The 13,076-nt window shown below is 37.6% G+C and overlaps 1 protein-coding gene across 1 annotated transcript; it reads left to right on the top strand.

Annotated features, from left to right (window-relative positions):
* The first annotated feature begins 3,613 nt into the window (after positions 1 to 3,613).
* Positions 3,614 to 6,742, top strand: LOC122072003 (protein NCA1-like). Its single transcript, XM_042636502.1, has 4 exons — positions 3,614 to 3,704; positions 4,615 to 4,666; positions 6,079 to 6,357; positions 6,466 to 6,742. The coding sequence occupies exons 3-4, from the start codon at positions 6,095 to 6,097 to the stop codon at positions 6,725 to 6,727; spliced, it is 525 nt and encodes a 174-aa protein (XP_042492436.1). The 5' UTR covers positions 3,614 to 3,704; positions 4,615 to 4,666; positions 6,079 to 6,094; the 3' UTR covers positions 6,728 to 6,742.
* The last annotated feature ends 6,334 nt before the right edge of the window (positions 6,743 to 13,076 follow it).

Here is a 13,076-nt window from a genome sequence, read left to right as displayed (position 1 = left end):
CAACTCCTCACCTTCACCCCTTCCACTAATTGAAGACATGCTTTATCTGTCTCTGTAATCTAGGATCGAATTCTTTTGTTATAGACATTTGAGTATGATTGTAATTTTGTAAATTTGTTCATTCAAAGCCTAAGTTTGGTTACATTTGCCTTCCTCATCAATGCAGAACTATTCTTGCCTCCATTTTCATTCTGATAACCATTAGAAATGCAAATTAAAAAAGTTGTTGTAGATATGTAATAAAAAAAAATTCAGAAAATGCATTAGTCAATAGATTGTAAAGCAATAGGTGTAGAGCAAGAAACATATTCCCATTTCCTCAACTTCATTCACCAAAGATGCCTCCCATGCTTTACAATCTGACTCTACTAGGGGCCATAAACCCATTGAAACTCCAACCACAACATGTATAGCACATCTCAAATGCATCAATTGGATAATCAATCACAAATATTAAATACATGTTTCTCTTGCTTTATCTACAATCTTGTCCAACCCCACCTCACCCCCCCAACAATTCTCATTTGGCATATGGAAACTCCGCATCATTCTCGACAACTTTGAAGGATTCGGCTCCTCTCCTGAGAAGTGACCGCCCGGGTCTTGCCCATAGCTAGCTGGGCAATCGCCACGTGTCCAAAGCGATGATCCAAAGGTTTTTTGACTTCTCGTTCTTGATGCCTCATTCTCTGCTCCTCTCTTAAAGCGTTGGATCATCACCTGGACATGTGCGCTCGTCTAGGTAGCTATGGGTCGACCTGGATGATCAATACTAATGAGAGAGGAGCAAGATCCAACTTTGAAGGGTTCGGAATGTCTGCCTGAGCAATACATACATGTTTCACAGTTTGAAGTAAGTCCTCTCCAGATTCCTCACCTGAAACATTTGTTCAAAATATCAATCAATATATGGCATTAGGCATCTTGCATAATAGAGAAGCCTTAAACCATAGATTCAAGGAGAGTTTCCAACTTTAGCAACTTGCAAAATAGAGAAGCCCTAAACCTCATGTGATCATCGATGTCAACAGTGTCATCACTAACGGTTAATCGCAATCCGTAGGTGATCATCATCGGAGATTAATCATAATATTTCTCCTCTCCACGGTACTCCCTTGTAGAACAAAGAAACCCTAAACATTCGATCGAATGTTGTGATCGGTTGATTTGGAGGTTTTTTACATGGAATGGTAAAGTAACAAGTTTACCTTTGAAAAGGGTAAACTTGTCATTTAGAAAATAACAACCACATCACGTCATCGCTTAATGCTTTTTCCTATAACATAATAGATTTAAGCGTAATTTCGTTTACAAAAGAGGGGATGTACTCGATATTATAAGCAAATTAGAGTATTATATGACATAGGTTTCAAATTACGGGTGGTACAAGATAATTTCCCATTTTAATTATCATCAATTGTTTCCCTGGTTTTGGACTGTGCACTTTGATGACTCCTCTTGGCCATGGCAGCTACAAAACCATGACTCTATTGGAAATATTGTATAGACTATGAATTCTTCAATAATGTTTTCTAGTAAAAAGGGTATTTCTCAACTTACTAAATAACAACTTCTTGATGATTATGATTAGGAATCCAAATGAATACAATGTTGCAACAGATAGAGTAAGAAAATAAAGGGCCATTTCCCAGTGCTGGTCTCACCTATGCAAGGTCTTAGAATATGTGAGTTTGGAGTCTGTTCTAACCTTTGGCCTTTTTTTCACCCACTAGGGACTAATTGGACATCCATATCTAAAGCCTCTTTGAGGTTTAACATAACAAATGACCCCCCGCCCCAATTAAATTTGATATGAAATTCGACAGTTGAGACACACTGCATTATCCAATTAATCCAATGCCATCAAATCTCTTCTTAATCACCCCTTCCAAGAAAAACCACTCAATTGTATCGTAATTTTTACTTAAAACTAACTTAGAGAGCCATTAGACTGGATTTCCTCTTGCAATGTCTTATTTTGTGGAGGAACTCATGTGAAATAAAAATGATAACAAATAAAGAAAAGCACTCTGGAAAGGCAAATTATGCTATTAAGAGGCTTAAGACGATTCACTAAGCACTTGGCAATAATCTTGTACACATTGAGCAAAGACTAATGGGCCTAAATTGGCTAATGTCCTTATGTTGATTATGCTTAGGAATAAGAACAATGTCAGTTCTATTAAATGCCCTAAGCAGGTGCCCATTAGAGAAAAACCTCTGGACAACTCTAGTGACAACAGGACTAACGATGGCCCAAAGAGATTGAATGAATCTACCAAGGAACCCATCGAGCCATGATTAAATCAGACCCCCGACATTTATATGACCATGAAAATTTAGGACCCAAATCACGAAATTCAATAATTCACAATCATGGATAGCAATATTAAAATCAACAAGCTGTGTAAAAGTCTTAGGGATGCCTCCAAATTTTCCTCATATTGAATACTTCATTAAAGTCAACCTATACTCTTGCCATACAATATGTTCATGCTCCAAATTATCTTGCTTACAATAAAAAAATTTTGGACAAGCCATTTACCTGCAAATTTAGTATGAGAACATTAATATTTTGACCTCAAATATCACTAGAACAAACTGCATCTAATCAATAACAAATAATTAACACAAAATCACATATGATAGGACACATATGTGATATGTATATTCCCTTAATACATCAAATTTATCTTGCATTTAAGTATACTTTTTTTGATAGAATACAATTATGCTTTTATAGATGGGCTTTGGGCGCACTGGGTCTAGAAGGCAGAATCCAGTGACATAAACCAATAACCCTATGATTGGACTCTTATGTCATCATCAACTTCCATCCCAAAAGGGGTTTATAGACATCCTTCCCCATGCTAATCAAATGGTTAAGATATTCATAAGTGAAAAGAAACTTGGTTTATTTATCTCACATTCTTGTTGTGAGCCACTCATATTGCATGGTTCTTGTTAGAAGCCAAAATGAGGTTGAGTTTCATTCTCCGATTGAGATTTCATCCATCATTTTAGATGTTCAAGTCTTACAAACTTGTTTTGAGTATTGATTTATTGTTCATGTTAGTAGATCTTTGAATATTGTTGCCCACTCTTTTTCAAAATGGATAGTTGGTCACCCCCATCGGGTTTTTGGATGTCCCCATTTCCTGTGGATATTATAAATCTTGTAATGCAACTTTCTCCCTTAAATGTTCAATAAATTCCCCCCTTTTGCGGGTCTTTGCACAAAAACAGATCTATCTCACATTCTCACTTATTCTAGTAATTTCATAATAGAAGAAAATCTTTATTAATGGTGAGCCCCAAACCCTCCTTTTCCTTAATGTGTGATTGTGGGGCAAGAAAAGGTCAAAATAGGCCCAACCGTTCAGATAATTTTCTTCCTTTGTTGAAATGGATAAGGAAGAAATGAAGACAAAAATAAAGGGAAATCTTTTCTTTTTTTCGTAAAAAAAGGGAAACCCATGAGAATATGAGATGATGAGATTCATGCGCAAAACTGACGAACACAAAGAAAGCTACACAAGCACTGCAAATATCTCGATCCACCTTGGCCTTCCAAGCGAAAACCAACCCTAATTCCAATCTCTTCAATCTTTGATCTCTTAATTGCCCCATTCCCACCTTCGAGTCAGTTCCAATTTCACCAACTTCTCTTCGTTATAGCTTCGGCGACGATTCTCTGATACAAGGTGTGCTCTCTCTCTCTCTCTCTCTCTCTCTCTCTGTGGGTTGATTTCTGTACATTTCTTGAAAAGGCCTAGAATTTTGAATTATCAGCAGTAAAGGAAACAGAAATCTCATTAAGAAGAATGATAAAAAACTATCAATTATGTTTTTGGAAGTGAATCTTTGGTGTTGTTTGGGCAAGAAGGGAATCAAACAGAGAAAATGCCTGTTAGATTTCAAACTGTTACTCTTGTTAGCCCTTGCATGAGAATGGGGGTTGGGGGTGGGGGGTGGGGCTTATATAATCTGGGATTTTATTGTTTTGCTCAAAATGCCCAATATGCTGAAACCAATTCAGATTTTTAATTTGTCCCAATCATGGCGTGTAATGTCATGAAGCCATCGCTTCTCCCTGAGAAAATCTATTCAGTTGCGGTTGTGCTGGTTTCTTGGGGTTGTACTAGTCAAATCGCGGAAAGTGATGCGAATTGAAGGAAAAAGAAGGGGCAAGGTCGGGAAGGGCAGGTGAAAGAGCTGGGTCTTGGGATTTTTAGATGGGAAGAACTCTACTAAATTTCCAAGCTGGAAAGATAATGAATTTTTTCCGTGTAAGAAACTTTCAAGTCTCTTTGCACCCAATCTTGCATATTTTAAAGAAATGTCAACGGTATGTGGCAGACTAATTTTTGGACTGGACTCATAATGATTCCCCTGTGTGGTGAGAGATGACACAACAAGATGGAATAGTTTGTGGTGTTTATTGCTCGAATTATCTTACAGCGAGGATTTCTCTCTTTAACCTTTTATTATTACTTTGTTGATTTTCTATTTTTTTCTATTTATCTGGGTCTACTTGTATTTGATCTAATTTCTGTTGATGCAATTTCTACTGATAACTTCTAACCAGGATCATAATTTTTGTTTCTTTTCCAGAAAAAAAAAAAAGAGAAAATTTGTCTAACTTTTTACCATCTTATACTTTGAGGTATATTGTAGCAGTTGCAATGTAATTATAAATTTTGATTATATTTCCTCCTTTACGTTTCATTCATGATGAATGAGTGGCACCGCAATGCAGTTTCAATTGATTTTGAGAACAATAGGTCTTTTGTAATTTTTGAACTACATTTGAATGATTTACCTTATTAAATTATGTGATGAATGCAAAATGTTTATTAGTTGGATTGTGTATTCTCTGTAAGATCACTGGTTAAAGCTTCATGCTCTTGAACTAAACCAATCAAATGCAATAAAAAAGTCTTGAACGCGTAATGGATTTGGTTTTTTTTTTTGTTTTGAAAGTATTTACAAATTCAATATTGATAAGTTATTTGGGTGATCATCTTAAGTTTGAAATGTCAAGAAACATTCTATGGAATACCATTTTGCTATATAACATGGGGCATAGCCACTAGCATTTTTTTTTTTTTTTTTTTTGGTGTGGAAAGGCAGTGATCAAATATTTCTCTAATAGTTCTGCCGATAATATACCCTAAATCTAATTTTAGGAATAGGGAATAGGACCTGCTGCAAGTAACCAGGAACTAGATTTTCTAATACAGAAGTACTGATTGTAGGACTTGTGTATGGGTAACAAAGTGATACCTAAACTGAGAATAGGTATCATAAATTAATGATATGTTATGAACAGATTGGCCGGACAGAAATATAAAGAAGTAACAAAATAGAATCCAGATATAGGAACTGCAAAGAAAAGTGAAATTCAGAATAAGGAACAGATTATGGATAACAAAACTGATAACTATGGGATATGAGACCCAAAATCTAGGATATTATTTTGAGTTCTCTGTAGGGTCTCACCCATTAGTTAAGCATAGAAAACTGATGAAGGATGAACAAAGCTTAGCAAGAAGATGTAAAATATGTTTCAGTGATCAAAACTTCGCTCCACACCACCGCCATAAGGGGAAAGGAGGTGGGGCAACATGATGCGTGACGCCCAGGCAGGCATGCCCTCAGACAGATGGCCTAGGGCGCAACTTGCACATGTAGGCTTTGATGCACTCTCTTATTGATTTTTAACTATATGTTTGTTTTATCTCTTAAAAAAATCTTGTCTCTTTTGTTCCTTAATTGAAACCCTTCTCAAGATTGCAATCTTTGTTTACCATATTGGGTTAACCTTAATATATTAAGAGTTGGATAAAATTGGACGAAGGACAATGCATCACCTTATGCGATTGGGGAGAGATGATAAATTCTGTCTCTATAGGCATTTACTAGTGTTTGAGATGAACATTCCCCTCCCCCCTCTTTTGTATCTGACTCTGTTTTAAGCTCTAAATCCCCCCTCTTTTTTATGCCTTGGCACTTAAAAAGGATTTTGAATATTCTTTGAAAACCTCAAAGTAAATTTTCTGAAATGTTCTTCAACAGGAATTTCTTGGTCAAGATGACTTCTGTTTGCCCATTCTCTAAAGCCGCACGCCCAGGTGATACCTGTCCAAGGAATTCTGGGGAAAGCCATAACAGAAACCAGACAGAGCATGGAAGCATGGTTAAGGAGGAGTCTGATGATTCCACCATTGTGTCTCCAAAGTGCCCATTTGGATATGATTCTCACACATTTAAGTTGGGCCCTCTCAGCTGCATTATTTGCCAAGCCCTTCTCTTTGAAAGTACCAAATGTGTTCCTTGTTCTCATAAGTATTGCAAGTAAGCAGTATGATAATGAATCTACTATTTTGGTTTATTTTGTTCATTGACCATTTCAGAACATTTATGCTATTTATCTTTTACCCCTCCTATTTTCTATTTCAACAGAGCATGTATATCACGCTTTAGAGACTGTCCACTCTGTGGAGCTGACATAGAGAAGATTGAGCCTGACGTGGATCTTCAAGATGTTGTTGATCGCTTCATTGATGGTCATGCTAGAATTAAGAGGCCACAGTTGAAAACAGATACAGAAGATGAAGGAAATCAAAATAGAACTGTGATATATGAGGATGTGTCTTTGGAGAGGGGTGCTTTCTTGGTTCAACAAGCTATGAGGGTGAGTTTGGATTTTACCTTGATGGTGTAAAAATTTTGAATTTCTCATTCTTCTTATAGAAATATAATTGAAACAACTTCCTTCCATTTTTTTAGAATAGGAGTAAGTGTGCCGCAGGGGCACATTAGGGCTTTCCCCCTTCCATTGACCCTATTTAGAGTGGGGCGGTTGGATTGGGAGTATTCTTGTAATTACTTTATGTTTTCTGTTTTGTACTCTTATGATGGGACTATCATGATTCTATATTATAGATAGAGGACTTGTATGATCAGTTGAAGACACACAAGCATTCTTTCTATTCATATTGTTAACATGGTATTAGAGCCTAATTTCTGAACTAAGTTTCCAGTTTCCAGCCCCTTCTTCTTCCTCCAAGAATCGCAAGCCTCCATCCCTTTTCTTTCCATCATCTTTGTCCCATTAACCTCCCATAGGGCAGATCTAATGAGGTGATTCCTACTAATCTAGTGGCTGTCATATACCTTACCTCATTAACTAAAACCCAAAACCCTTGCAAAAAAATTAGGGTTCTTCACCCTCTATGATTTTTGATTCTTCTACTTTTGGGGAGTGTGGTTTCTTCCTCTTTAAAGAACACACCTCTACCTCTTGAAGATCAAGTTCAGCTACTTAAAAGGACTCATCACCACCTGCAAGATTAAAGATCTACACTAATCGATTTACAGGTTTTTCTTCCAAAACCTTGACTAAATCGATTTTTGGGACTCCCTCTTTAGAACTGGCTGATTTTTGAGGAGATCATTATCACCATTAGAGAGGAGATTGACCAGACTTGTGGTCCCATCTGCCAAGTCTTTATATTAAATCTCTCATCTTCTTTGATAATTAGGGTTTTTTTCCAGAACCCTAATTTGCTTATCTCAACAGTTCATCATAATCAGATATAATTTGGAGTGCCTCACTACCTTTATTGGGCAATTCGATCCAAGTATAGACACTTTATGATAGTTCGTTTTGAAGATCTGGTATTTCTCTCTCATTGTTGATTTTTACTAAGTTCAATCATGTCTGAAATAACTACTGTGACCTCTGGATTTGATAGACAAAGTCGCAATGACTACATGCGTTTTGGGACTAGCACTGTGAAATTGGAGGGACTAATTACCTCGGTTCAGATCTACCTATCTTACCATTGCTAGTAGAGGTCTCACCGGACACATTATAGGAAAATGAAAGAAACCCTCTACTGAGGGTACCCCTCAGGATAAATGGGTTAGTAATGACTTTCTTGATTGGTTCTATTCATCAATGTATTTCTAGAGGATTTTTATTGTTGGATACTGCTTCTCAGATTTGGACTGTTGCCAAGGAAACCTATGGGAAACTAGAGAATGATGCTCATGTATTTGATCTTCGTAAGAAGTTTCGTACCACTACCCAACATGAACTCTCTGTTCCAAATATTATGTTGAACTTTGGACCTGTGGTATTAACTGGATCACTTTCAGATTATCATCCCATTATTGACTGTACTGCTTACACCAAACATGTGGATAAAATTAGGGTGTGTGATTTTTTGGCTGGTTTGAATGTTGAATATCATCAGATTCTTGTTCAGGTGCTTAGCAAATCTCAAATCTCCCTTCTCTACTCTGGAACAGTCCTTTGCCTTGGTCTATATAGAGGAATGTTGTCTTAACTCTATGTTACATATTTCCACTACTGAAAAATCAGTCCTATAGACTAAATCCACTACTACCTCTGAGGGAGCAAATCGAACTAGTGATACCACCAAGAAGATTGTTAAATATAAATACTTCCACAAGCCATACCATACCAAGGCAAACCGCTGGAAGCTCTATGGAAAACCTGCTGATTTCGAGGCAAAGCATGCTCGGGGTCGATCCAAAACTAAAGCCCATCAGGTTGAAACTGCTCCACCTGCAATTGATATGAGACTTTCCCGGGAAGAACTTCAGACTTTCAGACGTATACTCAAGGCTTCTAATTCCTCAACTCCTGTCAATTCATTCCCTTTATGTTCCAATTTTGCTCACTCAAGTATTCAATTTGGTGGTCATTGTCCGTCAGTCGTCTCCACTCACTGGATCATTGACTCCAATGCCATTGATCACATGATCGGTTCCTCTAGTTTATTTCACCAGTGGTAGCATATGTCACCCCATAATCAGTCTCCGGAAAGGGTTCTATTAAGTGTTCTTCTATACCTCTGTCGTCAGTTTTACATATCCCTAATTTTACTACTAATTTTCTATCCATTAGTAGTTTTATTGAGGATCCCTTTATTTGCTTGATGATGGTTGTCTCCCTACGATTGCAATATCAACTACTCCTCATCACTCTGCTTCTTCTAAATTGAATTAACGGCGTTGTCGTTTGGGACACCCACCAATTGGGACCTTCTCTTTTATTTCCGCATTTAGTTAAATCATGTACTAGGGATAATTCTTTTGTGAAGCTTATACTCTGGCTAAACAGACTCGTTCTAGCTGTTTACCTTTAAATAAAAGAAACTCTTTTATTTTTCATTTGGTTCACTCTGATGTATGGGGTCCGTCTTATTAGATATCTTTTTTTGGAAAAAAGATGGTTTGTGTCCTTTATTGAGTGTCATTCTGAACTACTTGGATTTACGTGATGTAGCACAAAAATGAAGCGTTCAGTTGTTTTTAGCAGTTCCATAAAATGCTTCTGATTCAGTTCAATGTCACTCTGAAAATTCTCTGTAGTGATAATGGAAAAGAGTACATAGAGGGTCAGTTTCAAAAATACCTAGCTGATCATGAGATTCTTCATTAGACAAGCTGTGCTAATACTCCTGCTCAGAATGGGGTGGATGAACGCAATAATAGACACTTGATGGATATTGCTCGAGCCATGATGTTTGTTAGACAAGTTCCATCTTAAGATTGGAGTGATACTGTCCTCACAACAACCTACCTAATCAATCACATGCCGACTCGTGTCCTCAACTCTTGAACTCTTGAACTCTTGTTGAGGTTCTTTAAGGGACTATATCCTTCCTGGTTCCTCCATAGACTTTTGGGTGTGCCTGCTATGCTAGGGATCATCATTCACCAGGAAAATTGGAACCTCAAAGTACTAAGTGTATTTTTTTGGGTTACTCTCTTACACAAAGGATACAAGTATTACCATCTTCCTACCTGACATACTATAGTAACAATGGATGTTGTGTTTCATGAATCTGTTGGTTACTACTCATCGTCACCACTTCAGGGGGAGTCTGATATTACTAGTGAAGAAGATATGACTTTGAATCTGCTTGCTCCACTAGCATATCCATCATCTTCACCTCAAGATCCTCATGCTCTACAAGATAGTGAGGGGACAGAGCCTATTGTTCCAACTTAGGGGGAGATTCCTATGGTTCCAACTCAGGGGGAGATGACTCTAGTTCAGAGAACCATTGTTGAATTCCAGAGACAAATTGATGACTCCACTCTTCAAGTTTATCATAGGGGACATACCAGAAATAAACAACTTCAGACCATCACCATTGCTACAAATCTTTTACACGTCCCTTCGCTAGCCCTGGATCCAGAACCGATTGAGCCTTATACTTCAAGTATAATTTCTCCGTCTGACTAACCTATTGCCCTCAGAAAAGGCACTAGGACCTGTATTCAACACCTTATATCTTATGTTATTTTCATATGATTCCCTTTCTCCTCCTATCGTGGTTTTGTGTCTTCTCTTTCATTTACTTGTGTCCCTAAGAATTGGCAGGAAGCTTTTGTTGAAAAAAATGGAAGGCCGCAATGGAGGAAGAAATGGATGCCTTAAAAGGAATGCTACATGGGAACTTGTGACTTACACCTAGGAAGAGACATGTTGGTTGTAAGTGCGTGTTTGTGGTAAAACTAAAGATCGACAAATCTGTTGACAGATACAAGGCAAGGCTTGTGGCTAAAGAGTTCACTAAGACATATGGAATTAACTACCAGGAGACGTTTGCACCAGTTGCCAAGTTGACCTCTATGCGGGTGTTACTCTTATGTGCTATGAACCTAGGGTGGGAACTCCAACAAATTGATGTAAAGAATGCTTTTCTCCATGGAGAGCTCGATGAGGAAGTTTATATGGATATTCTACTAGGTTTTCTAGCATAAGAACTCAAGATAAGGTCTGTAAGTTGAAGCATGCTCTCTATGGTTTAAAGCAGTCAGCTAAAGCGTGGGTTGGAAGATTTCACAAGGCTATGATATCTGTGGGTATAAGCAGAGTAATGCTGACCACACATTGTTCATAAAGAGGTCTGGTGAAAAAAGTTACTATGCTCATTGTTTATATAGATGACATTGTGGTAACCGTAAATGATAATACTGAGATTGATCATCTCAAGGATTTTCTGGGTAGAGAATTTGAGATGAAGGATCTTAGAAAGTTAAGGTACTTTCTTGGGGTTGAAGTTGCGAAGTCTTCAAAAGGCATCTTTCTCTTTCAAAGAAAGTATGTCCTTGATCTATTGTCTGACACAGGTATGTTGGGTTGTTATTCTACTAATACTCTTATGGGAGCTAGTACCGGGCTCAAAGAACAAGAGGGTGAACCAGTTGACATAGGCTGCTACAAACGGTTGGTAGGGAAACTGATATACCTCTCTCATACACGACTTGATATTGCTGTGGTTGTGAGTTCGGTTAGTCAGTTTATGTATGATCCCTATTCCTCTCATATGGAAGCAGTTATGCGTATCTTGCGATACTTGAAGTCAGCTCCAGGGAAATGGATCCTCTTATCTCCTCATGATCACCTCCGAGTTGAAGCTTATATAGATGCTGATTGGGCTGGTTCACCTAACAGAAAGTCCTTATCTGGTTATTGTACCTTAGTAGGAGAGAATCTTGTCACTGGGCGCAGCAAGAAGCAGAATGTGGTGGCTAGATCTAGAACTGAAGTAGAATTTCATGTCATGGCATAGGGGATTTGTGAGTTGTTATGGTTGTGTATACTTTGGATGATATTGGTTTTCGTTTTCCTATGATGCTTTACTATAATAACAAGGCTTTTATCAGTATTGCTCATAATACATGATTGAACCAAACACATGGAGATTGATAGACACTTCATCAAAGAGAAGTTGGATGCTGTTTGATTTGTGTTCCTTTTGTGAAGTAGTCTGGTGATCAACTAGCTGATCTGCTCACTAAAGGGTTGGTTGGAAAGTTGTTTCATCCTAGTTTATTCAAGTTGGGCATGTGTGACATCTATGCATTAATGCACCAACTTGAGGGGGAGTATTAGAATAGGAGTAAGTGTGCCGCAGGGGCACATTGGGGCTTTCCCCCCTCCACCGACCCTATTTAGACTGGGATGGATGGATGGGGGGTATTCTTATAATTAATTTATGTTTTCTGTTTTGTACTCCAATCATGACTCTATCATGATTTTATATTATAAATAGAGGACTTGTGTGATCAGTTAAAAGACACACAAGCATTCTCCCTATTCATACTGTTAACACATTTAAACTAATTACATAAGTGATGTAGCCAGGACTAGACAGAGCCAATGATGAGTGATGCAGTTTAGTTTCCTAAATAGGCTTGTTTTATTAGGAATAAGCTTAGGGTTGGGTTCCATACATGTTGGGCCTTTGATCCCATGTGTTTTGAGTGTAATAGGCCACTTTTATGGGTCTAAAAGGGAGGGTCTAAGATTGAATACGGGATTACTAGTTAGTTTCCATTTTCATTAGTTTCCTTTTTAGTTGGGCTTGATTTGAGTTATATTTGTTTCCTTAGGAGTCAAGTTATTAATTGAGTCAAGTCATTAGTAGTTAGTTTCCTTTTTCAACTAGTTTCTAATTTCAGTTAGTTTCCAATTTCAGCTTTTAGTAACTATTGTATTAGGAGAATATTTAGTTTCCTTTTTGAGGAACCTTCTATTTTGTAATTCCCTCCCCCATTAACATTATAAATAAAGAAGAGGAGGCTCCTAAAAGCCTAGAATGATTTTGATAAAAAATAATGGCTGTTGCTATTGTCTTCTTTATGAAGAGTTGTCTTGTGTTTGATCACGGCTGAAGGAATTGGTGTTTGATCCAATTGACTCTTTGCGGTGTGAAGCCCAAGAGGTTCTTTTCAAGTGTTTTTTTTTCTTCTTCTTATTGTTACTATTCTTCTTCAGCCATCTCAGAAATTCTGAAACACTGAGATCGATGGATTGCCGATTTATTATTGTTTTTTGCTGATTTATTATTGTTGGTATATTGGGTTCTTGGTTGTTCTTCTGATTAAAAGTTCCTGCAGTTGGATTAGTTTGAGTTTTCAAACTTAGTCCTACATTAAGTGGTATCAGAGCATGGCTGGGAACAACACCCCTACCCTAGCTTCTCTTATGGAGATGCTACAGACTATGAGGACTGAGATGAGGG

This window comes from Macadamia integrifolia, chromosome 2 (genome assembly GCF_013358625.1).
Source record: "Macadamia integrifolia cultivar HAES 741 chromosome 2, SCU_Mint_v3, whole genome shotgun sequence".
Taxonomy (NCBI): domain Eukaryota; kingdom Viridiplantae; phylum Streptophyta; class Magnoliopsida; order Proteales; family Proteaceae; genus Macadamia; species Macadamia integrifolia.
This window is presented reverse-complemented; position numbering and strand designations above follow the sequence as displayed.